Source organism: Hemitrygon akajei, chromosome 11 (genome assembly GCF_048418815.1).
Source record: "Hemitrygon akajei chromosome 11, sHemAka1.3, whole genome shotgun sequence".
Classification (NCBI taxonomy): Eukaryota; Metazoa; Chordata; class Chondrichthyes; order Myliobatiformes; family Dasyatidae; genus Hemitrygon; species Hemitrygon akajei.
Window position 1 is genome coordinate 46,969,690 of NC_133134.1, and position 26,258 is coordinate 46,995,947.

The 26,258-nt window shown below is 40.4% G+C and overlaps 1 protein-coding gene across 1 annotated transcript in view; it reads left to right on the plus strand.

Moving 5' to 3' along the window:
* The first annotated feature begins 10,479 nt into the window (after positions 1–10,479).
* The window catches only part of rab40c (RAB40c, member RAS oncogene family), an 80,704-nt gene continuing 64,925 nt past the window's right edge, over positions 10,480–26,258 (plus strand). Inside the window, exon 1 of the mRNA XM_073060771.1 lies at positions 10,480–10,980. Within this exon, the coding sequence (XP_072916872.1) occupies positions 10,830–10,980 (151 nt within the window). The 5' untranslated portion in view covers positions 10,480–10,829. The remainder of the gene's footprint in view (positions 10,981–26,258) is intronic.

Sequence of the window (26,258 nt, forward strand, 5' to 3'; positions counted from 1 at the left end):
GCCTTTCCTTTGACCTTTTCTCCCACACCAGTGAGTTTCGTGCCTGCCACGACACCGAGCTCTTCTTCTGTTGCCTCCGTCTCCAAGCCCAATTCTTGGGCAAGAATTCTCTACCCTACACTGATGACTCCTTCTCCCATCTCCAACCCTCCTCCTCTTCTTGGACACCCCGCTCTAGTTCTCTGTCTGCTCCATCTCTAACTGCTGATGAGACATTATCCAGCCTGGCTTCGGCTCTTCTCAATCCTTCTCGTATCTTATCCCATTTGAATGCACTCTCTCCTCAGCAATTCCAACCTTACATCAAACCCACAGACAAAGGGGCTGCTGCTGTAGTGTGGTGGACTGATCTCAACCATGCTAAAGCCAGGTGGTAACTCTCAGACACCTCCTCTTACCTATCCCTTGATAAGGGCATCACTCAAGACCATCAGAAAATTGGCTCCTACACCATCACTAACCTCATCAACTCTAGAGTAGCAGTAGTGCATTGGGGTAAGTTCAGAAAGAGATGTGACAGCAAGGATGAATGCAAAATATAATCTAAAGCAATAGAAATGGTGATGAAAGTAGTTTCATTGCAAGGTAACAATAAATAAAAACAGGCTTCCATTTGTTGATTGATGACTTAGACTTTATACCAAATATCATATGCTATGGGAAAAAGGCATAGTGTTCTGTAAATGCCATTGAATTGAACTGCCCGTGACCTTTCAGCTGAGCTGTAAAATACTACAGAAGTTAATAGTATCAAGCAAGCAAACCTGAACAAAAGAGGTATGAGACTGAGTACAAGGCAAGGGTGATTCATAAGCAGTAGAAACTCTACCATCATCACTGCTTGAAAAGCAAATGTGAGCAATGGTTGCTAATCTAAATCGCTGCACACAACATTGCAACCAAAAGGTTATGATTTAATTGAAAGGTGAAGTGCTGGTCTTCTTCTATTTGGCTTTACTGTAACTGGGTAGGACAGCTAGTGAACAAACATCAGAGTGGAATGGAGAATTAAAATGGCAAGCGATGGAAGCCCTGCTCCATCAGTCTGATGGAGATATTCAGCAAAACTATTAAACAATCTACCTTTGGTCTCCCTAATGTAAAAGCAAGTACAACAGGACAAAATAATGTGTTTGTTTTTTACCCTGAATTCTTATTTAATTTAGAGGTACAACACAGAACAGGCCCTTCTGGCCCAAAGAGCTATGCTGCCCAGCAACCCACCTATTGAACCCTCACCTAATCACAGGACAACTTTGAATGACCAATTAACCTACCAACTGAAATGTCTTTAGACTGTGGGGGGAAACCAGAATATCCGAAGGAAGCCATGGTGAGAATGTACATACCCTCAGAGATGGCACCGGAATTGATTTCTGAACTCTGATGTCCTGCTGCATCAGCATCATGCTAACCTTTGTGCCCTGAAGGACTGATTGGAGCCCAGCCTGGGGTAAAGAAGGATGTAAAAGGCCAGGTATTTCATTCCCTTCATTTGCATGAGAAAGGAGAAGCAGATGTCAGGGATGATGGAAGAGTCCATCATGGTGCACAGATGAATAATCTCTTTGAAGTACAGAAACGAGAGAAAGGGAAAGATGTATTTACTAATGTTATCAGGCTGATGGTAATGAAAAATGATTTGCTGAATGTGGAGGCTAATGGGGTGAAAGGGGAAAATAAGAAGAATACTGTTGTGGTTCTGCAGAGAAGTGAAAGGGGGAGGGCAGAGAGATGGCAAATTGGACGGTCACAGTCAATTGCTTTGACAACAGATGCCATGGTTGCCCATCCCCAGGAAACGAGACAGAGAAATTGAGGAAAATAAAATTCAGTAATAGACCATGTGAAAATGAGCATGAGGTGAAAATATAAAACTAGCTGGTACAGTTAGTCATAGACAAGAGAGAACAAAAGATCTATAGTAGATTTTAATGTTAGAGTTGATTGTGCATTAAGAAAGCAAGGCCATTTTCTGTCACGTGATGTGATCAAGATGTCACCTTTTTTATGCAGATAGACCTGATGATAGTGAGTTTAGAAATGGATAAACACAAATAGTTACTACATGATGTAGATCTTTCTAAAAGACACAACTTTTCTCCTTCTTCATGTCATAAAATACACATTAAAGTTACATTCTCATTATTCTTGAATTTTCTAGGATATTCTAAATTGGAGTTACTGTTAGTGATTTTGATGTTATTTCATTTGCTTGTTGGTCCCAATTTTGAATTCTACAAATACACAAATGTCCTTAGGAGCAGGTATGATAGTCGAATGCATGTAGAAATCACGATTATCAAATCAAATCAATGGGCAAATCAAAATAAGTAAAAGTGTTTATGATGTTGTCTAACCCAGGTACATTTTCTGCAGGTTTTTGCTCTTTTTCACTTCAAGTTTATGTTACAAAGATAGAACAGAAATATTAATTTTACATTAGAAATACTAGTTAATTGTTCTGGAAAAGCATTCTGAATATTGTAAAAATGACATAATGTAGTATTATTTATTTAGAGATACAATGTGGAATAGGCCCTTTTGGACCTGTGAGTCACGTCACTCAGCAGCCAGTTACAGGTCAATGATCAGTTAACATACCTGTACATCTTTGTACTGTGGGAGGAAACTGGAGCACCCAGGGAAAACCCACACATTCCACGGGTAGCTTGAACAGAGACTCCTTACAGAGGATGCTGGAATTGAACTCCAAACTTTGACACCCTGAGCTATAACAACATCACATTTACTGCTGCGCTACCGTGGTGCAGTTCAAGGATGTGTTTTAAGTAGCAGTGATATTTAAGTACTGAATAATTGTTTAAACTGATTTATATTCTGAATCAATTTATATTGAAATACAAGTTATCTATATGAGATCTAGACAGAGAATGGAGGTGTGAGGATGTTTCCTTATATGGAAGAATCCAAATTAGGAAGCTTCTGTTTAAGAAGAAAGTCTTGCCCATTTAAGACACTTTATTTTAAGCCCTTTCTTTCACAGAACCTTGGGTTTGTGTAACTCTCTTCCTGCAAGGGTTGCGAAAGCAGAATCTTAATATCATTTTATGAAAGAAATAGATAGATTCTTGATAAGAAAGAGTATGAAGTGAAAGGTAACCAAAGTCAGATGGGAATTCAGTGATGAGGTTACAACCAGGGCATTCATAATTTTATTCATTGGTGGAAGGTACTGGAGTTCTACAGCATGGATACAGGCCTTTCAGCCCAACTTGATCGTGCTGACCAAAGTGCCCATTGAAACCAATCACATTTGCCCATGTTTGGCCCTTAAACCATGGGTTCCCAACCAGGGGTCCATGGACGCCTTGCTTAATGGTATTGCTCCATAGCATAAAAAAGATTGAGAATCCTTGCTCTAAACCTTTCCTACTTATTCAAATGTCTTTTAAATGTTTTTATTGTATCTGCCTCAACTAATTCCTTTGGCAAGCTGTTCCATTTATGCATTACCCTCTGTGTGAAGAAATTGTCCTTGGGTCCGTTTTAAATCTTTCCCTTCTCACTTTAAAGCTATAGCCCATAGTGTTTTGGTTTCCTTCTCATGGGAAAAAATGTGGGCATTCACCCTATCTATGCCCCAAATGTCTACTCCATTGCGCCAATACATTTGGTTATATGGCTTCCCAATCAAAGCCTTTTAGTGTGTAATGTTTCTAGGCCTGATAAGAGGAAAACCAGGAAGTTCAGTCATTTCACTTCACTTAAGGAACCACTCAAATGATGTTGGAAATGCTGATTATTGCAAAGTCAACCTCTCTGGCATATAAAAAAAAATCTAATACAAATGTGCATTTTGCTATTTCAATTTGAAAATGACACTGGGGTTTCTTTTAAATAAAATTACAATCTTCCCTTTTTATTAGTCATTTCTTCCTCCCTCTTGATCTCCTCTCTATTCCAGACTCAAACTCTCAATATGTAATTTGACACTGAAGACACTAAACTAATTTAAAACTCTTTTTCAGTGCTGGCGCTGTTAATTTCACAACCTGAAACTTGATTGGCTGAAGAGATACATGCTTTTTCCTTCTTCACTCATGTTCCAGGTGTCACATTGACCCTGGGTGGGACTCTCTTCCTGTGTTTCATATATTATCTCTGGACTCTTATGCTACTGTAGTGCTCCTGGTGCTTGGTCTCTATTCTTTGGACTCTTGAAGCAGAAAGATACACATTAAGAATTCCACAGTATAAGTTCTCAGGATATGCAGAGGAAGCTAGTGCAAAAGGTTTTTGACCAGCCATAGGACTACTGTAATGATGGAAAGGTGGTGGTTCCCTTCCTACCTCAAAGATCTTTATTTTAGACCTTTATTTTAAAGCAAGAGGTGTTTTCCTTTAGTTTAGCAAAATGGCTATTCATTGCATGTCACACCATTAGCATGACAACATTGTAGCAGCTGAAAAGCAAAATACTGACCAGTACTGGGGATACTAGAAATTTGAAATAAACAAAGTATTAGAAACATTCAGCACAAAGACAGCTTCTACAGAGAGGCAAGGAGACCTAGCCAGGGTCCTTTCACCAGAATAATACCTTTATAAAAAGGGCTTCAGCAATTCATGAGGGCAGCTCACTCCCATCTTCTTGCAGGCAAATAGAGCTGAGGAATAAATGCTGGCTTTGTTGGAGAACATTCTACATATGTAACTCATGAAATGAATGTTTTTAAAAAAAGTTAAACTGTTGGGACCTCTTAGCTTCCAAGTGAGTCATAACTAGGAGGAGGACACCTTATTACGGAGAAATTGGCCATTAAGCCCACTGCATCCATTATGATCTTGTTCCTTTACATTAATCACATCTGTCTGTATCAGAACATTAACAACATCTCTTAAATACTACTTCAGAGTTGCGGGCATGAATTGCATGTTCTCCACTAGTTTTCACCTAAGATCAGTTACCTTAGTACAAAGCAAAGATGGAACTTGGCAACTTCCTGGTTTTTGATTTCTTAGTTCTTCTTACATGCAGGAAGCACTCATAATTTAGGTTGGCATTCTGGGCCAGTAATGAGGCAGTGTGGAACTGTTGGAGGTGCTGTTTACAAGTTGGACTTAAATCAAAACCAAAACACAAACAGCAAATAATCAAATACTCAGCTTTATATATGGTCTCCATCAGAATTCTGATGAGGGGTCCCTGAATAGAGACCAACAGAGTTGTCTCTGTTTATGTTCCTATGGGTACAGGCTGAATTGCCAAGGATTTCCAGCATTACTTGTTTTGTTTTATATCTCCAGCATCTGCAGGTTTTTTTAAAATTCAAACCTTCATCTGTCCTGTCAAGTGTTCCCAAAAGATCGACTAAAGAAAGAGATAGCGAGTTCTTCCGATGTACTAATGAATGCTAAATCACTGAACCATGTTGCTAAACAGATCATTTGGCCATCTACCTCATTCTTCTTTGTGCAGGCTCTTTCTATAGTGATTGGCTCTATTTCATTACAATAGTCAAACATTCTATCATTAATTTGAGATGGATCTGTACTTTAGGGAAAGTGAAAAGCTTTATCTCAATGTAAACAATTATTCTCACTTAAAGCCATTTCTATAATAGTTCACCCATCTGAAACATAAATACTATTCTTTTTCCACATATGCTGCCTGAACTCCCAAGAACTTCCAGCACCATATGTTCCTAGCTTTCAAGCACCTTCACTTTTCTTTGCTTTCAAATCCAATTAGTAAGAGTGGTTGCACTTTATCCCAATGTTGTGTTACTTAGTTCCATCCCAGAAGAAGATGGCGCTAGCAAACAACGTGACCAAAGGGAACATACACCAGATGGTTCACAAAACTAGTGATCTACATTTTGGTGGTGTGCTTTTGAGCCGATTGAGCGATCTGGTGCTTTTTTGTCTCCGAGGGTGTTCCATAAGCATGCAGCTTTGAGACCAAGAAACCTGGAGACAGGGCGTGAACTCCATTTCTCACTGATTAAAGTGCCAAGGAAGTTGAAATCATCAGGGCGAGTGCAAAAGGCAAGGAGGTGTTCAGCGCTGTCTACCAGCCTCTTGCTTGCTGCTGCCAAAGGAAGGTGTCGGCAAGTGATGGCCTCTCTGTCCCTCTCACTCGCTGCTCCTTGAGGAATGTATTTGGATGGTCTCTCTCTCCCTTGATGCTGTCCAAGGATGGTATCGGAGTTCTGGGTTTTAGGCAATGTTTAATCAACATGGTTTGTGGATTGGACTCTATAGTTCAGGTTACAACATGTTTGTGGCCTCTGGACACTCCTTTTTTTGTTGCTATTTTGGGTGATTTTGAATTGGGGTGGCCTGCAGATAATGAACCCTGAGTTGAACTGAATATGATTGCACTCTTTCGATTTTGTGTTTTACATTGCGTTTTTCACTCTTTACTTTGTGCTGTTTGCACAATGCTTTTTTTGCGTATGGGTGGGGTTGATGCTTTTCTTTGAATGGGTTCTATGGTTTTCTTTGTTTCATGATTGTCTGTGGGGTAGACAAATCTCAGGGCTGTATAATGCATACATACTTCCAAAAGTTCATTTATTATCAAAGCATATATCCACATACAACTTGAAATTTGTATTCTCCAGATAGCCACAAAAACAAAATAAAATATGGAAAACAAGAGAATATCTACAGATGCTGGAAATCCAAGCAACACAAATCTGAGCTCTACTGGTAAAGAATGGCATCAAGTCAGTAGAAAGATGTGACACAGGATCGGAAGATGTTGAATCCTTGTGGGCTGAGTTAAGAAACTGCAAGGGTAAAAGGGTGTTGACAGCAATTATATACAGGCCTCCCAACAGTGGCTGGGAGGTGGACCACAGGTTACAGCAGAAAATTGAAAAGCTGCGTCAAAAGGGTAATGTTATGGTAGTCATGGGAGATTTTAACATGCAGGTCGATTTGAAAAATCAGGTTGGCAATGGATCTCAAGAGAGAGAGTTTGTTGAATGCCTAAGAGATAGCTTTTTAGAGTAGTTTGTCATTGAGACTACTAGGGGATTAGCTATACTGGATTGGGTTTTATGTAATGAACTGGGGGCGATTACGGAGCTTAAGGTAAAAGAACCCTTAGGAACCAGTGATCACAATATGACTGTGTTCAACTTGAAATTTGATAGGGACGAAGTAAAGTCTGATGTAGCAGTATTTCAATAGAGTAAAGGAAATTACAGTACTATGAGAGAGGAGTTGGCCAAAGTAAATTAGGAGGACCTGCTGGCAGAGCAGTAATGGTGTGCATTTCTGGGGAACATGAGGAAGGCGCAGGACATGTGTATTCCAAAAATGAAGAAATACTCAAATGGTAAATTAGTACAAATGCGGCAGGCAAGGGAAGTCAAAGCTATTATAAAAGCAAAAGAAAAAGCATACAACAAAGTAAAAATTAGTGGGAAGATAGAGGACTGGGACTTTTTTTTTAAAAACCTACAGAGAGCAACTAAAAAAATAATTAGAAGGGAAAAGATGAAATTTGAAAGCAAGCTAGCAAATAATATCAAAGTGGATAGTAAAAGCTTTTTCAAGTATGTTAAAAATAAAAGAGAAATGAGAGTGGATATAGGACCATTTGAAAATGAGGCAGGAGAAATAATAACTGGGGACAAGGAGATGGCTGATGAGCTAATTGAGTATTTTGCAGTGGAAGACACTAGTAGTCTGCCTGATGTTGTAGTGTGTAAAGGAAGAGAAGTGGGTGCAGTTACTATTACAAGAGAGAAGGTGCTCAAAAAGTTGGAAGATCTAAAGGTATGTAAGTCACCCAGACCAGATGAACTGCACCCTAGGGTTCTGAAAGAAGTAGCATTAGACATTGTGGTGGCGTTAGAAATGATCTTTCAAAACTCATTGGACTCTGGCATGGTGCCAGAGGACTGGGAAATTGCAAACGTTACTCTACTCTTTCAGGAAGGAGGAAGGCAGCAGAAAGGAAATTATAGACCAGTTACCCTGACCTTAATGGTTGGTGAGATGTGAGAGTTAATTGTTAAGGATGAGGTGATGAGTACTTGGTGACACAGGACAAGACAGCATGGTTTCTTTCAGAGAAAATCCTGCCTGACAAACCTGTTGGAATTCTTTGAAGACATTACAAGTAGGATAGATAAAGGAGATGCAGTGGATATTGTGTTTTTGGACTTTCAGAAGGCCTTTGACAAGGTGCCACACACGAGGCTGCTTACCAAGTTAAGAGCCCATGGTATTACAGGAAAGTTATTAACATGGTTCGAGCATTGGATGATTGATAGGAGGCAGCAAGTGCAAATAAAAGGATCCTTTTCTGGTTGGCTGCCAGTGACTAGTGGTGTTCCGCAGGGGTCGGTGTTGGGACCACTTCTTTTTATGCTGTATATACATGATTTAGATGATGGAATAGATAGTTTTGTTGCCAAGTTTGTAAATGATACAAAGATTGGTGGAGGGGCAGGTAGTGTTGAGGAAACAGGTAGGATCTAGAAGGACTTAGACATATTAGGAGAACGGGCAAGAACGTGGCAAATGAAATACAATGTTGGAAAATGCATAGTCATGCATTTTGGTAGTAAAAATAAATGTTCGGATTATTTTCTAAATGGAGAGAAAATCCAGGAATCTGAGTTGCAGAGGGACTTGGGAGTCCTTGCGCAGAACACCCTGAAGGTTAACTTGCAGGTTGAGTCAGTAGTGAGGAAGGCAAATGCCACATTAGCATTCATTTCAAGAGGTCTAGAATACAAGAGCAAGGATGTGATACTGAAGGCTTTATAAGGCACTGGTGAGGCCTCACCTTGAGTATTGTGAACAGTTCTGGACCACTGATCTTAGAAAAGATGTGCTAGCATTGGAGAGGGACCAGAGGAGGTTCACAAAGATGATTCCAGGAATGAAAGAGTTATGATACGAGGAATGTTTGATGTATTCACTGGAATTCATAAGGATGAGGGGGGATCGCATTGAAACCTTTTGAAGGTTGAAAGACCTAGACAGAGTAGATGCAGAAAGGATGTTTCCCTTGGTGGGAGAGTCTAGGACAAGAGGGCACAGCCTCAGGATAAAGGGGTGCCTTTTCAAAACAGGGATGCAGATAAACTTCTTTTGTCAAAGGCTGGTGAATTTGTGGGATTTGTTGCCACGTGCAGCTATGGAGGCCAGGTCACTGGGTGTATTTGATACAGAGATTGATAGGTTCTTGATTGGACATGGCATCAAAGGTTATGGGGAGAAGGCCAGGAAATGGGGTTGAGGAGGAGACAGAAAAATGGATCAGCCATGATTGAATGGCCAGATGGCCTGATTCTGCTCCAATGTCTTATGGTCTAAAATGCTGGAGGTATTCAGCAGGCCAGGCAGCATCTACAAAGAAAAGTACAGTTGGCATTTTTGACCTAAGCCCTTAGGCAGGACTGTAGAAAAAAGCAGAGCAGATTTAAAAGGGGAGGCAGGGTGTGGGAGAGAAACACCAGGTGATAAGTGAAATTTGGAGGGGGAGGGATAAAGCAAAGAGCTAAGATGTTGATTGGTGAAAAAGCCAGAAGGCCATGAAAGAAAGAAGGGGTGGGAGGGATGGGGGAGGAGCACTAAAAGGAGGTGTTGGGTGGGCAAGGAGATAGCATGAGAATGGGACAAGGGGATGGGAAATGGTTGGGGGATGGGTTGTGTGCAGGCATTACTGGCAGTTTGAGAAATCGATGTTCATGCCATTAGGTTGGAGGCTACCCAAACGGAATATAAGATGTTGTTTCTCCAACCAACGTGTGGCCTTATCACGACAGTGGTAAGCCATGGGTGGACATATCGGAATGGGAATGGGAAGTGGAATTAAAATGGGTGGCCACTAGGAGATCCCGTCTGACCTGGCGGAAAGTTTTCATTAGCATTATGAGAAAGCAAAAGGACCAGCAACGAATAAGCAACCACAATTATTTAGATATATCCTGTCTAAAAGTAAGATTCGCTTTTTAAAAAAAAATTAAGGGTGCATCGAATCATTCAAACATACAGCGAAATATGTTATTTTGCATCATGACCAACACAGTCCGACGATGTGCTGGGGGCAAAGCAGCATGCCCACAACTTAACTAACCCTTACTCTATAGCCCGTACCTCTTTGGAATTTGGGGAGAAAAGCGGAGGGAGCGTCGGGAGGAAACATACGCGGTCATGGAGAGAACGGCGGGAACTGAAGCCTCACCAGTGAACAGTAAAGAGCTACGCTACCGCGCCACCCTCCACCACCAGTGGGTTCACAGGGGTAGAACTGTTACATTAACATTTACATCCTTTTTAATTAAATTGTTTTTTCACAAATTGATTGTTCCGGACAAAAAGAGTACGCACGTTGAGATGCTGAGGCTGGTGCCCACGCAAATTAAATGGCCATGCCATTCACTCGCAACGCTCTCCACCGCGAGCTCAGACTGGCCCCCCCATGACCACACCTGCCCAATCAGTTGCCAGCATTGCGTCATTCCCGTCCGGCGACAGCCAGTCAGAGCTCGGCTTGAAAGGAGGTGCAGAAAATTCGCGGCGCTGTCAGCTGTCAGTGAGTCCCGTCAGAGCCGGTGGTGGCGTCTAGCTGCGAATGAGAGGAGCGCAAGGCATTCATATGTAATATGTGTTTTTGGAATTGCGTTACCTCAGCAGGGAATCACTGGAGCTTTTCCGACGCAGTTTCCTAAGGCGCATCTGTGGTGGTGGTTGTGGTGGTTATGCGAAGCGCATGCGCTGAGCGAGTTGTCGCCGCGCAGGCCTCGCCGACTGTTGCGGAGCCCCGGGGTCGTGAGTGTTCGCTCGATCGCAGTGTGACCGTGAGATGAATCACAAAACTGTGTGTCTCACGGAGGATGACGACAGTGGCGAGCCAAGGAAGCCCGGTGAAGACCTACGACTACCTGCTGAAATTCCTGCTGGTGGGCGACAGCGATGTGGGCAAGGTAGAGATCCTGGAGAGTTTGCAGGATGGAGCCAGCGAGTCCCCCTACGCTTACAGTAATGGTAAGGGAAACCCTGCACGGTCGCACGGCACTGCAGTCTGCGCCAGTGGAAATCCTGGCGCAGGAAGTTGAATGCGTAACCTTGGCATTTAAAACATTTATTTACATTAACTCTTGGGTCACCAAAATAGTTCTTTCTTGAATTTTTGAATTGCTAGTATACAAGATAAACACTTTCACACTTTATCCAAGTGGAATAGGTACACTTCTTTGCTTATTTCTGCATTTGAAAACTCCACTGGAGTGTAAACAGCCTGAATGGATTTTGCGTTTTCTGGCCTGTAGTGTCTGTCAATCCATTTGCTCTTAGAACTTTATATATCGTGCATTAACGATTATTTGTAACACTTTAATTCCAGGTCAGAGCTATGGACTTAGTAGAAAGCATGTCTAAAACCACATTATCAAATAATCTGTAATTGTGAAAACTAAATATTTGATAGCTTTTTTTTATATCGTGGTCATCGATTTCATTTAAAAATATGGACTTGTTTTTCCCCCTTTGGAAAGCAGTGTTGTATTTAGTTAAAGAAAATTGCTGATGCAGGTTTGCATAATGAATCAAGCATTGCATTCTCTGCTGTCACGTATTTTGTGTTGTGGTTTTACAGCTACGGATATCTATCCGTACTTTATTTGTTAATGGCAAAACAGTTGCTGAGAATGCTCGTGGCATTTAATCAGTGGTTTCAAAATCTTACTTTTTGAAAGTGATGTTCTTCCAATAATAGAATGATTATTGGATACAAAGGTCAACACTATGAAGTAAACCTGTAGAAGTTGCATATCTTTATGTTAAAATTGTGCTGATGGTTCTGGAGTATTTTTAAGATATATTGTCAGGTGTGGATATCATATGGAAAAAAATAATTTGTAGCCATATCTGTGACTAGATCCAAGTTGACTGGAATAAGTTTGAATCTGATCCATAAATTTTATACACTTACTCTAAAATAAATACTTAAGATGGAGATGCTTGGCATTTGTGGAAGGTTATTGATATGAAATTTTAACTGTTTCCATCATTTGCAGATGTTGTTTGACATGTTGAGTATACCCTGATTTTATTTCAGTATTGTACATTAATCTGGGAAACTCACAGTTCCTTGGTGTATTTGCAGCAGTAAATTACAATATGTTAAGATGTTTCAAGTTGTGTAAATAGATTGAACATTTTACCTGGTGATGGGCAAGACCTCAGTGGTAGCATGCCAAATGAGCAACACATTTTGTTTTTTCAACTGTTCAACTTTTTTCAGCTGTTCTTTGGATAACATTTTAATTTTTTTCCATTAATGCATTAAATCTTGATTTCTGGATAATCATTGTCCTCTAAGTAGACTGTTGTGGGGTGTTTGTTATTTGTACTTAACTGTTTTGTTAGTGCAAATTTGATTTGGTTCAGATCATGGAAGGAAAGGAATTTGGTTTACTATTATGGACAGATGTAATTCATTAAATGCCATCTAATTTGGTCAAAAATGATAACCTTGTGTGTTGTACTGAAACACTGTGTATTTTAATAAGCCTTGATATTCTTTCTTGAAACCTCTTTCATAGCTTGATGCTGAATGTGATTTGGTAGCATTCTTTGTTGTATTTTGTAATAGTGTACTGTTACGCTCCATCCACTCACTCTTTGTGAGGGCAAGATGGTAAAAAGCACATTTTTGACAACCAATTTACTTGGTGATTGTGGAAAGAAAAATAATTTAAGTAAAGCCTCTGTTTTTTTATAGGAGTGTACTTAATAGCTTGTCAGAACACAAACTTCACTAATTTGAGATAAACCAGTTCAAGCAGTGGTACTTATGGTTTTAAATTTGTAATTGATTGTCTTATTATTTGGCTGCTGTTTTAGTTATGAATTGTTTTTTTAAATTGCAGTTTTACTCAATTTGATCATCTGAATCTGAGTTAAGTTCTAATTCCATAAATATGCAAAACAGTAATGTTGCAGGTACTGCAGCTGTCACATAGCTCTAAAGACCTGGATTCCATTCTGATTTCTGGCATTGTTTTTGTGAAACTTGCACTGTGTCAATGTGACCGTGTGGATTTCCCCTGGGCATTCCTGCTTCCTCCTACATCTCAAATGAATAGGTAAATTGCCTGCTGTAAAATACCCGTAGTTTGGGTAGTAAGAGAATTGAGGGGAGAGTATTAAATGACATGGGTGAAGAATAGATTTCTCTGAGAACCAGGAATAAGCTTAATGGCCTAAGTGATCTCTTTCCATGTTGAATGAAAATATGAAAGAATTATTAAGATGTACACAATATTCATTATGCCCTCACATGTTGAGGACATAGTACCATGAAAACATGATGCAGTGTAGCATGAAGTAGTGTGGCAAGGTGTGGTATACTTGATTTAGTAGTAGCTAAAGTCATAAACTGGGTTCAGAGTTGTTTGTGTAAAAGCTAAGAGTATGTGCTTAGTACTGACGAAACATGGAGTTAACTTCGCCCTATACCTTGATGAGCCCTGCAGCCCTTTTGAAACCTTGTAATACTTGTTCTGTGTTGTTCTGGCAAGAGAAGATGAAAATATAGTGAGCAGCAATAATGCACAACAAAGAGCAGCATCCCACCCATATCTCCAGGCTGGGAGGAGCCCAGGGGGTAATGGGCACTGGCTGAATGGCTGTGCCCTTCTCTGAGGCTATAGATGTGGTGCTTTGAATGGAACATCTCAGCGATGACAGCAGGGAAGGATCTCAATCATTCACTGCTACCAGGTTCTGTGTTGGCGCGTGGTCAAGTGGTTAAGCTATTCATCTAGTGACTTGAAGGTAGCTAGTTGGAGCCTTGGCTGAGGCTCTGTGTGTGTCCTTGAGCAAGGCACAACCACACATTGCTCTGCGACGACACCGGTGCCAAGCTGTATGGGTCCTAATGCCCTTCCCTTGGATAACATCAGTGGTGTGGAGAGGGAGACTTGCAGCCTGGGCAACTGCCGGTCTTCCATTTAAAAAAAACATTGCTCAGGCTTGTGCCTTGGAAACTTTCCAAGGCGCAAATCCATGGTCTGTCGATACTAACTGAGGCCTACACACTACACATCAGGTTCCAGAGGAAGAACGGTTTCCTGACTACCCTAGGGCAGTGGTCCCCAAGTGCTGGGCTGCGGACTGGTACTGGGCTTCAAAGCACGTGCTACCAGGCGGTGAGGAAATGATATGAATTGGTGGTATGAAGTGATATGAGTCAGCTGCAGTTGGTACCGATCTGCGGCCCGGTGGTTGGGGACCAATGGCCGAGAGTTAAGGTTTCAGCTTTCTAGTTAAAATGCTTTCTTGCCCTTCTCCTTGGTACTTCTCCACCTCTTTAGAGATTCTCCTGCTCGGCATACCCTCTACCATCTATCAGACATGATCTCTGTAATGCAAGGTATAGAAAATAAGTTGTTTGGAGTTGCCACAGTGTATACTCAATGGGCTTCAGTTGCTGTAGCCCATCCATTTCTAGGTTCAAAGTGTGTGTTCAGAGATGTTCTTCTGTACACCACTGTTGTAACGTGTGCTTATTTGAATTATTGTTACTTCCTGTCAGCTTGAACCAGTTCGACCATTCTCCTCTGACCTCTCATTAACAAGGCATTTGTGGCCACAGAACTCAATGTTTTCTTTTGTTTTTCGTACCATTCTCTGTAACTGTAGAGACTATTGTGTGTGAAAACCCCAGAAGATCAGTAGTTTCTGAGATAGTCAACCACGTCATCTGGCACCAACATTCCTCGGTCAAAGTCACTTAGATCACTTTTCTTACCCGTTCTGATGTTTGGTCAAAGTTCAAAATACAATTATTATCAAAGTACATATAGTTGCAAGAAAAAGTTTGTGAGCCCTTTTCAATTAGCTGGTTTTCTACATTAATTACTCATAAAATGTGGTCTGATTTTCAACCAAGTCACAATAGTAGACAGACACAATCTGCCTAAACTAATAATACACGAACAATTGTGCTTTTCTTGACTTTATTGAACATTTAGTTTAATCATTCTCAGCCCAGGCTGGAAAAAGTATGTGAATCTTTGTATTTAATACCTGGTAGAACCTCCTTTAGCACCGATAACCTCCACCAAACATTTCCTGTAGCTGTGGATCAGACTTGCACAATGGTGTAGAGGAATTTTAGACCATTCCTCCATACCAAACGGTTTCAGTTCGTCAATATTTCTGGAATACTCTGCATGAACAGCCCTCTTCAGGTCCTACCACAGCATCTCAATTGGGTTAAGGTCTGAGCTCTGACTTGGCCATTCCAAAACACAAATTTTCTTCTTTTTAAACCATTCTGTTGTTTTCGGGTCATTGTGTTATTGTATTGTCCAACTTCTATTAAGCTTCAGTTAACGGACTGATACCCTGACATTCTTCTGTAAAATGTCTTGATACAATTTTGAATTCATTGTTCCCTCAATGATTGCGAGCTGTCTAGTTCCTTAGGCAGCAAAGCAGCTCCAAACCATGATGCTCTTTTCACCATACTTCACAGCTGGGAGGAGGTTTTGGTGTTAGTGTGTAGTGCCCTTTTTCCTCCAAACATAGCATTGTGTATTTCTGCCAATACGTTCAACTTTTGTCTCATCTGTCCACAGAACATTGACCCAGAAGTGTTGTGGTCCATCCAGGTGGTCTTTTGCAGAAATGAGATGTACAGTTTTTTTTGGAGAGCAGTGGTTTCCTCTGTGATGTCCTTCCATGAACACTGTTCTTGTTCAGTGTTTTTCTTATAGTGGACAGATGAACAGGGACTTAGCAAGCTCTAGAGCTTTCTGCAGGTATTTTGATGTTTCCCGTAAGGTTCTTTATCACCATGATTCTCTAAATGCCCATAGATTCTATCTCTAAGAATCTTTTCCAACAGCTTTCTCACCACAGACGTAAGGCTCACTGGTCTATAATTACCTGGACTATCCCTACTACCTTTGAGTTCCCTCTCAATATGTGAATACCAAAGAGAAGTATTCATTGAGGACCTCGCTGACTTTCACAGCCTCCAGGCACATCTTCCCACCTTTATCTCTAATCGGTTCTATCTTCACTCCTGGCAGCCTTTTGTTCTTCACACAATTGAAGAATGCTTTGGGGTTTTCCTTTACCCTACATGCCAAGGCTTTCTCATGCCCCCTTCTTGCTCTCCTCAGCCCCTTCTTAAGCTCCTTTCTTGCTACCCTATATTCATCAATAGACTTATCTGATCCTTGCTTCCTAAACCTTATATATGCTGCCTTCTTCCACCTGACTAGATTCTCCACCTCACTTGTCAGCCATGGTTCCTTCACCCTACCATTCTTTATCTTCCTCACCGGGACAAATTTATCCCTAACATCCTGCAAGATATCCCTAAATATCGACCACATGTCCATAGTACATTTCCCTGCAAAAACATCGTCCCAGTTCACACCTGCAAGTTCCTTATAGCCTCATAATTTGCCCTTCCCCAATTAAAAATTTTCCTGTTCTCTCTGATTCTATCCTTTTTCATGATAAGTTTAAAGGCCAGGGAGCGGTGGTCACTGTCCCCCAGATGCTCACCCACTGAGAGATCTGTGACCTGACCCGGTTTGTTACCTTACACTAGATCTAGTATGGCATTTCCCCTAGTCGGCCTGTCAACGTACTGTGAAAGGAATCCGTATTGGACACACTTAACAAACTCTGCCCCATCTAAACCATTGGAACTAATCAGGTGCCAATCAATATTATGGAAGTTAAAGTCACCCATGATAACAACCCTGTTATTTTTGCACCTTTCCAAAATCTGCCTCCTACTCTGCTCCTCGGTATCTCTGCTGCTACCAGGGGGCCTCTAGAGTACTCCCAGTAGAGTAACTGCTCCCTTCTTGATCCTGACTTCTACCCATACTGACTCAAAAGAGGATCCTGCTACATTACCCACCCTTTCTGTAGCTGTAATAGTATCCCTGACCAGTAATGCCACCCCTCCTCCCTGCCTCCCATCCCTCTTAAAGCACTGAAATCCAGGAATATTAAAGATAAAATGAGTAAGGATAAGGAACCTTGGTTCTGTTAAAGGCAAAATGAACAAGAATTGGAACTCAGATGATGAAGAAGAAGAGAGAGATGTATAACATGTATAGGCAACGGGAGAAATAAGATGCTTGAGGAGTATAAAAAGAGTAAGAAAATACTTAAAGAAATCAGGAGGGCTATAAAAAGACATGAGGTTGCTTTGGCAATCAGGGTGAAGGATAATCCTAAGAGCTTCTACAAGTATGTTAAGAGCAAAAGGATAGTAAGGGATAAAATTGGTCCTCTTGAAGATCAGAGTGGTCGGCTATGTATGGAACCAAAAGAAATGGGAGAGATATTAAATGGGTTTTTTGCATCTGTATTTACTAATGGAGTCTATGGAAACAAGGCAAATAAGTAGGGAGGTCATGGAACTTATACAGATTAAAGAGGAAGAGGTGCTTGCTGTCTTGAGGCAAATCAGAGTACATAAATCCCCAGGACCTGACAGGGTATTCCCTCGGACCTTGAAGGAGACTAGTGTTGAAATTGCAGGGGCCCTGGCAGAAATATTTTAAATGTCGATATCCCTGGGTCAGGTGCCGGAGGATTGGAGGTTAGCTCATAGATAGATAGATAGATACTTTATTCATCCCCATGGGGAAATTCAACATTTTTTTTCCAATGTCCCATACACTTGTTTTAGCAAAACTAATTACCGTAGATGTCGGATTATAAGCTGCTACTTTTTTCCCACATTTTGAACAGCTTTGAACACTGCGGCCTTTACTACGGTGCGGCTAATGCATGATTTTTTTCATGCCGCCAAAAACATTTTGCCTCGTAACAGTAGACCAATAAAATTGATGAGTAGTTCACAGAGGTCCAATGAAATTGTACGATAAATCAAGCGCACTTTCACAATTAAATTATTGTAAATCAGTCATTTGTACTCACCCTCATCAACATGGAAAACACTCGAAGAAAAGCATTGTGCTGCCTTTATGGCAGTTATTTAGTTTATAATATTTTCGCTTAGTAATTCATTTTCTAGTTAAAGTTAGAAGTGTTTTAACTATATTTGTTTTCTGTACTACATCGCGGGATGCTATGACGTCACACCCGGTTTCGCCGCGTCTTGTGGGAAAAATGCCGGTTTGCGATAAACGGGAAGGCGGGGGCGAGCGGCGGAGCGGCATTAGATCTGAGCGAACGCTGCTTTTAAGTTAAAGGCGATCAATAACTTTTCCTGGTAGGCTGCAGTATATATATTTTTTACCAGTCGTTAGGAGATATTGGAATGTTGTTCAGTAAAAAAGTATACGCAACGTATATTTAAAAGTAGCCGCGTTACAGGCACGGTTCGAAAAAAAGCATTTGCAATATGTATTTGTTTATGTTACCATATGGATTTAATTAAAAGTTAAAAAATCCTCACGTGTAATATCTTTCTGTGTAAATATCTCATATTACAACGTGGGACACCTGCGGCTGAAAATCCGGTGCAGCCTAAAATCCGGTGCGGCCTGTACAAGTACAAAATTGATTTTCTTTCTAAAATTAGAGCCAGCGGCTTTTAATCAGGTGCGCTCTGTAGTCCGGAATCTACGGTACATACAATACTTAACTCAGTAAAAATATGATATGCATCTAAATCACTCTCTCAAAAAGCATTAATAATAGAATAATAGCTCATGTAGTTCTGTTGTTTAAAAAAAGCTCAAAAAGTAAGCCAGGAAATTATAGGCTGGTAAGTTTGACATCAGTAGTGGGTAAATTATTGGAAGGAATACTAAGAGATAGGATCTACAAGTATTTGGATAGACAGGGACTTATTAGAAAAAGTCAGCATGGCTTTGTGCATGGTAGGTCATGTTTAACTGATCTATTAGAGTTTTTCGAGGAAGTTACCAGGAAAGTGGATGAAGGGAAGGCAGTGGATGTTGTATACATGGACTTCAATAAGGCCTTTGACAAGGTCCCGCATGGGAGGTTAGTTAGGAAGATCAGTTGCTAGTATACATGGAGAGGTAGTAAATTCGATTAGACATTGGCTCAATGGAAGAAGCCAGAGAGTGGTAGTGGAGGATTGCTACTTTGAGTGGAGGCCTGTGACTTGTGGGTCCATTGTTATTTGTCTATATCAGTGATCTGGATGATAATGTGGCAAATTGGATCAGCAAATTTGCTGATGATACAAAGATTGGAGGTGTAGTGGACAGTGAGAAAGGTTTTCAAAGCTTGCAGAGGGATTTGGTCCAGTTGGAGGAATGGGCTGAAAAATGGCAGATGGACAATGTGGACAAGTGTGAGGTATTGCACTTTGGAAGGACAAACCAAGGTAGAACATACAAGGTAAATGGTAGGACACTGAGAAGTGCAGAAGAGCAGAGGGATCTGGGAGTACAGGTACATAATTCCCTAAAAGTGACGTCACAGGTGGATAGGGTCGTAAAGAGAGCTTTTGGTACATTGGCCTTTATAAATCAAAGTATTGAGTATAAGAGTTGGAATGTAATGGTGAGGTTGTATAAGACATTAGTGAGACCGAATTTGGAGTATTGTGAGCAGTTTTGGTCACCTAATTACAGGAAGGATATTAATAAGTTTGAAAGAGTGCAGAGGAAGTTTACAAGGATGTTGCCGGGACTTGAGAAACTGAGTTACAGAGAAAGGTTGAATAGGTTAGGACTTTATTCCCTGGAGCATAGGAGAATGAGGTGTGATTTGATAGAGCTGTATAAAATTATGATGGGTATAGATAGAGTGAATGCAAGCAGGCTTTTTCCACTGAGGCTTGGGGAGAAAAAAAACAGAGGTCATGGGTTAAGGGTGAAGGGGGGAAAAGTTTAAAGGGAACATTAGGGAGGGGTTTCTTCATGCAGAGAGTGGTGGGAGTGTGGAATGAGCTGCCAGATGCGGGCTCACTTTTGACATTTAAGAAAACTTGGACAAGTATATGGATGTGAGGGGTTTGGAGAGATATGACCCAGGTGCAGGTCAGTGGGACTAGGCAGAAGAATGGTTTGGCACAGCCAAGTTTCTGTGCTGTAATGTTCTATGGTTCTAATATTGAGAATCCATTCCTGCCCTGGTGCCAGCCAAGTCTCTGTAATGGCCACTACATCATAATTCCATGTATGTATCCAAGCTCTCAGTTCATCTCCTTTGTTCCTGATGCTTCTTGCATTGAAGTACACGCACTGCTCCTGAAACTGATGATCTGAATCCTGATGCTTCTGTACCTTCCTAAAAGAAGAGTGCACGGCCTGGATGATGGGTTCTTATTAATGGATGTTGCTTTCCTGCGAGACTGCTCTTCGTAGATGTGCTCAATGATGGAAAGGACTTTACCTGGTATGGACTGGGCTGTATCCACTACTTCATGTAGGCTTTTCCATTAAAGGGCATCAGTATTTCAATGCCAGGCCATGTGGACGATGTCTGCATGCTTTTATGCGTTGAATTGCTGCCACATGATTGACTGCTTAGATATTTGTACTAACAAGCAGGTGTATGAATAAAGTAGTCACCATTTTCTAATCATCAAAAAAACTGCTATCATGTGCTTGGATTTAGAGAATGAAGTCTGGGCTTGGATTTAAATATGTCTTTCATATTGTCTATTGATTTTTGTCACCTTCCACCTGTACATCCTTATCCTTAGAATTCGCATGTAATTGTATGGGCAGAAGCTGTGTGTTCTATCATCAGCTTCATCACCTTGTCATTTGATTTCTTTTTGATGGGCCTCAAAAGGTTGTTAAACCTTTTCAAGTCTCAAATCCTTCTTGCTTGTAACAACCTTTCAAATTGCATTAATATAATTTTTTTAGTGCTTGGTCTATCAATTTGTAAACAATGGTTAAAAGATTTTTCAATGCTACATTTTTAGATTGTTTTTAATAAGGCATTATATTTTATAAATTTTCTTTTTATGCAAATGATCATGCCTCATCCTGCGATCTGTATCAAGGTATGTAAATCCTTTTGTATTACAAATTGACTCCAGTAATCCAGTTTGCTCAAGATTTGGTAGCGCTAGAGTAGCAGATTTTCCAAACTATTGGATATTGTATCCAATACACATTTAATAATTGACTTTTTAACACCATTACATAGTATTATAATAAATCTCCCAGTGACCAAGCCAGTTTGAATGGAGCACATAAACTGGATCACAAGCAAGTGGGAAGCATGCATAGTGATCGTGACCTGATGAGGCAGACCATTGGGATTTCAGACTTGTTGGTTATTTCCTCCAAAGGTGATTGAGTTTATTGTGTCATTTCATAAATTTAAGCATTAAGTTTAGACTAATCTTCAATGGAGTAGTCAAATTGGGAGCAGGTCATGTGTCTGTAGGCCTTCTCGGCTATTAGCTGATCCACCTATCTTGAATTCCACGGTTTTGCAATCCTCCTATGACGACTTGATTTTGCTAGAGTAACATCTTCAGTGTGTTTGAAGACTGAGAATCTACTGTTATGGAAATAGATTCCTCCATAAAAAATTTTTTGGGGTGCTATTCTGGAGACACCATCATGAGCCCATATGCTTTAACTCTAGCCTTGCCAGCCAGAGAAAATGATCTCTTTGTATTGATTATGTTAGTCCATTGCTGAAGCTTGAGTTCAGTTCATTATGGGGGAACATTGTCAGAGGCTTAGTTTTGGCATATGACTGTCATTAATAATGTAAATTGAGGAAATGAATGGGACCAAAAGTAATAAATCAATGAACTGCATTTTATGATTTCAAATGAAGTGACTGGAGATGTTGGATGCTCTTGACATTCTCAAATTCCATAGAGTCTAGAACAGTTCACACAGATTAGAAGTAGCAGATGTAATCCTTTTATAAAATAAAGGAAGAAAAGAAAAACTAAGTAAATACAGGCAGTCCCCGGGTTACGAACGAGTTCCGTTCCTGAGTCCATCTTTAAGTCGGATTTGTACATAAGTCGGAACAAGTACATCCGGTATTATTTAGCGTCACTTAGTCAAATGTTTGTTGTAGTATATAGTATATATTTTACCTTTCTATGCATATAAAACACTTAAGAAACGTATGTATTCCAATAATTAAACCACTGCATTGCTTAGTAATAATTGTAGCTTTCATCAGGGCAGGACCTTTCACATGCTCCATTATTCTCACTTTATCCTTTATCCTTTAAAATTGTTCCGATCATTGACCGACTGTAGCCTAACGCTTTTCCAATGACTGATGACATTTCACCTCTTTCCAAACGCTTTATTATTTCCACTTTATTTTCAATCGTGATTGCTTCCTGTCAACGGAACAGAAACACTGCGGGCGGTGGGTCCCGAGCTTTGCTAGCTCCCAAGCTCCGCTGGGTCCCAAGAACCATCGCACTGAATTCCCCAGGTCCTAAAGTGCACCACACTGAGACAGGTTAAATGGGACAAGTGGGGGCTGTGCTGGTTTTGGGTATTTGATCCTCCACAATATTCCGTGTGGGAATTTAAACTGGAGGTGGTGGTGTTTTTTTTTACGAGGTGGAGTTGTGAGCTCAACATCAACCCGGCATGAATGGAGAGCGATCTGTCACTGGATCGAACTCAGGAACCTCCGTTCTCAAGCCTGGCACTGATCTCACTGCACCACCCGACCAGAAAAGGGGGGGGGGGGGCGGGGTCAGGGTGAATCTTGCTAAGAAAAATTTAAGCCAAATACAAAGTTACACACTCAACACAGTGTCAATGGCAATGACTTAAAATGTCAGACAGTGTCACGATCCGACTTAAAATGGCGGACGGTGTTCTCCTTCCTCAGTTCGTAAGTACAAGTTGTCCGTAAGTTGGATGTTCATAACTCGGGGACTACCTATAGTGGAATCAGTATTGGCAAAAAGCACTTGGGGAAATACTAAAATATTGCATTTCTGAAAGGAAAATTCATATTTTTGACTAATTGTTGGAGCTTTGAGGCTATAATGACAATAATGAGAGTGAGCCAGTTAATTTTGTATTTGGACTTTCAAAAGGCTTTGGATAAGATACCATATGAGATTATTTAAAAACAAAAGTGCGGACTCTGAGTGATATACTGATGGCTAATAGCAGGGAACAGGAAGATCTTGGTGTGAGATTCTGCAGGGATGAGTGTCGGAACTCATTTGTATCAATTTGATGGGATCAAGTGTAATGTATCCAAGTTTGCAGCTAGTACAAGTATTTTGCTAGATAAGCTATGAGGAGGATGCAATGAAGCTTTAGGCAGCTGTAAACAAGTTAAGTGAGTGATCACTAACATGGAAGATTAGATATAATGTGCAAAAATGAGACATTGGTAGAAAAAATATAATGGTATAGGCTTGCAGGACAAAGTGGCCTAGTCTACCATTTCCTTTGTTCTCATAAATCATAAAACCAAGGTTCCATACCAACATCTTGGGTTGGTATAAGATATCCTTTGGCAGTATTAGAGTACAATATTTATCATCAAATCAAGATGGACTTGTGTTGAGGTTATCCTGTTGCATGCTTATGTCATTCATCTAAACAATTTGGGTTCCAAGCTTCCTGCATTATAATATTTGTTACACTTCAAAGTTCTTTGGGATTTACTGAAGTCCTGTAAGGTTCCATGTAATTACAAGGCTCATTCTTGGCCTATCTTCTTCTGCAAGGGGAAAATAAAGAGTTTTTGTTTTGCACACAGAACTCTCTTCTCAGCTGTTTTTTTTCAGTCCTCATGAAGGATCTCAGCCCAAAACGTTGACTCTTTTCGGCAGATACTGCCTGACCTGTTGAGTTTCTCCAGCATTTTGTGTGTATTACTTTGATTTTCAGCATCTGCACATATTCTCTAGTTTTTGTTTTTGGTGGACTTACTGATCTCAAAGTGTGTGTGTATGTGTGTGTACATATATGTAGAGAGAGAGAGAGAATATATATTATATATTTACATCTGGTGAAATCTTTCTGCCTATTTTAAATTTTAAGCCAATCCTATTCTTTAACTTAGTTTTGGATTTTGTTTTAATAACAATGTTCATCATTAAAACAATTACGTAGGCCAACACATTTATCTAACATAATCCTCTTCAGTTTGCTGGATTTTGCAGTTTAAAAGTAATTCAAAGGTTTCAGAGGTACATTTAATGTCAGAAAAATGTATCCAATATACATCCTGAGATGCTTTTTCTTCGCAACCATCCACAAAAAAAAACAGAGGAGTGCCCCCAAAGAATGAATGACAGTTAAATGTTAGAACCACAAAGTCGTCCCCCCAGCTCCCCTCCCTCCTGAGCCTAAGTGGCAGCAAGCAATGAACCCCCCCCCCCCCCCCCCACTGGGCAGTGAATTAAGCTGTATACCCCAATCATGTCATTATCCTTAAGTCAGTTATAGCTTTCTTTCTATTTATGCATTGTTTTAGTTTCTGTCGACATCAGTATTTATGTACATTCATAAGTTATGTTTGAAAATGGTAGGCTGAATCACCTTGAACTGTATAAATGTTGTGAGATTACTGGGGCTAATGGCTTGAAAATGGAGGATTAGTAATGTATTTCCAAGGAGGATTATGTAATGTGGAAGGATGTCTGCTTGTGAACTCGCGAGACTGCTCTATGTGTTTTGTTAGGTGGTAGAGGTTGCATCTAGAGAAACTACAACGAGTAGCTGAAGTATGTTTTAAAGTTAGTATACACTGTAATGAAGCAGCAGTGATAAAGGAAATGAATATTTGGCATGCTCAATGTGATGCTAATCAGGCCAGTTGTTTGTCTTGGATGGGTTAGAGCTGCATGCAAGTTATTGAAGCCATACTTCTCCAATTAGAGATTTTTCCCTCACATTACTACTTTTGCCTTGCAGATCATGGAAGAGCCCAAGAAGTGGGGAGACTTAATTATTTGCTAGACGTACCACTATCACTCTTGTCACTCATAACTGTAGTTTATTAATATTTTTCAATGTTAGGGAGTTGCTAGTAAGACCAGCCTTTCTGACTCATACTTAACTACCTTTTAACAAGGTGGTCGTTAGTTCTGGTGAAAGTATTCCCAGTATGCTGTTGTGCTGGTTTGCTGCATTTGGGAATTGCGTGCTTTAAATAATTTGGCAATATTTATTAATACATTGAATTATGTTATCTCCATTTTGGTCAGAAAAGCTGGATTGTTGCTGAAGGTGGGAAGTTTTCCCCTCTTCTGGTAAAACTGAAGTCAACAGGACCCGTTGACATCAGGCATGGTCTGTTCCTCTATGATAGTGTTTTGTGAAACAAAGTTAGTAATATTTTGTGATTACAATACCCAGCAATCAAAATGAAAGTGTTGCTTTGTGTTTTTTCCTTTGGGGATGGGAGGAGGAAGAAAGAGACAGGATTGCTATGTAGATCCTTTTACTGAGTAGAACTTATCTAACCATTTATTTGATGCTCCCCCTTTTTTCTGTCCTCCTTTTAGCCTCTGATCAGTTGAGACATTGATATGCTAGGTGATGCTGCTATGAGGAGGAGATGGAACTGGATAAGGATAGTAAGACTTTGTACGTGGAATTTTTGTGTACTCAAGATTATGAAGAGTTGGCCTGGGTTTTTTCCCTAATACTGAATAGCAGAACACTTGTATTTTAACCAGGCCCCAATAATGAATGTTGGACCAACAACAGAGACATGGAGTCATAGGGGTATGCAGCATGGAAACAGATCCTTCTGCCCACTTCGTCCAATGTGTCCAGCCCATTTGCTTGTGTTTGGCCCATGTTCCTCTGGGCTTTTCTATCCATGTACCTTTTAAATATTGTCATAATTGTACCTGTCTCTACAGCTTCTTCTGATGGCTTGGTCCATGCACCCACTACCTTCTGAGAAGAGTTGCTTCTCGGGACTTGTTTAAATATTTCCCCTTGCATTCAGTCTATGGTCTCTAATTTTAGGCTTCCCTATCCTGGGGAGAAACCCTATCCAAATTATCTACGTCCCTCTTGATTTTATGTATTTCAGTTGAATTGGATATTATTGTCATATGGGTGGAAAAACTTGACTGTTTCTGCATTATGTCACTGACAGTAGAACTAAACGATGAAAAGGTATTGGCAAAAAAATAGATCCTTTTGATATGGAGGGGTAACGTACGAGGTGAAGATGTGTCATGGTAGGAGCCGTTGCAGACAATTCTCTGAAAAACATAAATTCAACCAGGTTGATGTGGTTTATCATGTCAGAGCTTGGAGACAGGTGACACTCAATTTCTTTTGTCATAATCAGTTACAAATGACTCTCTTTCATTAATGCAGCAGGCGACAGAGATCTGATTTCAGATC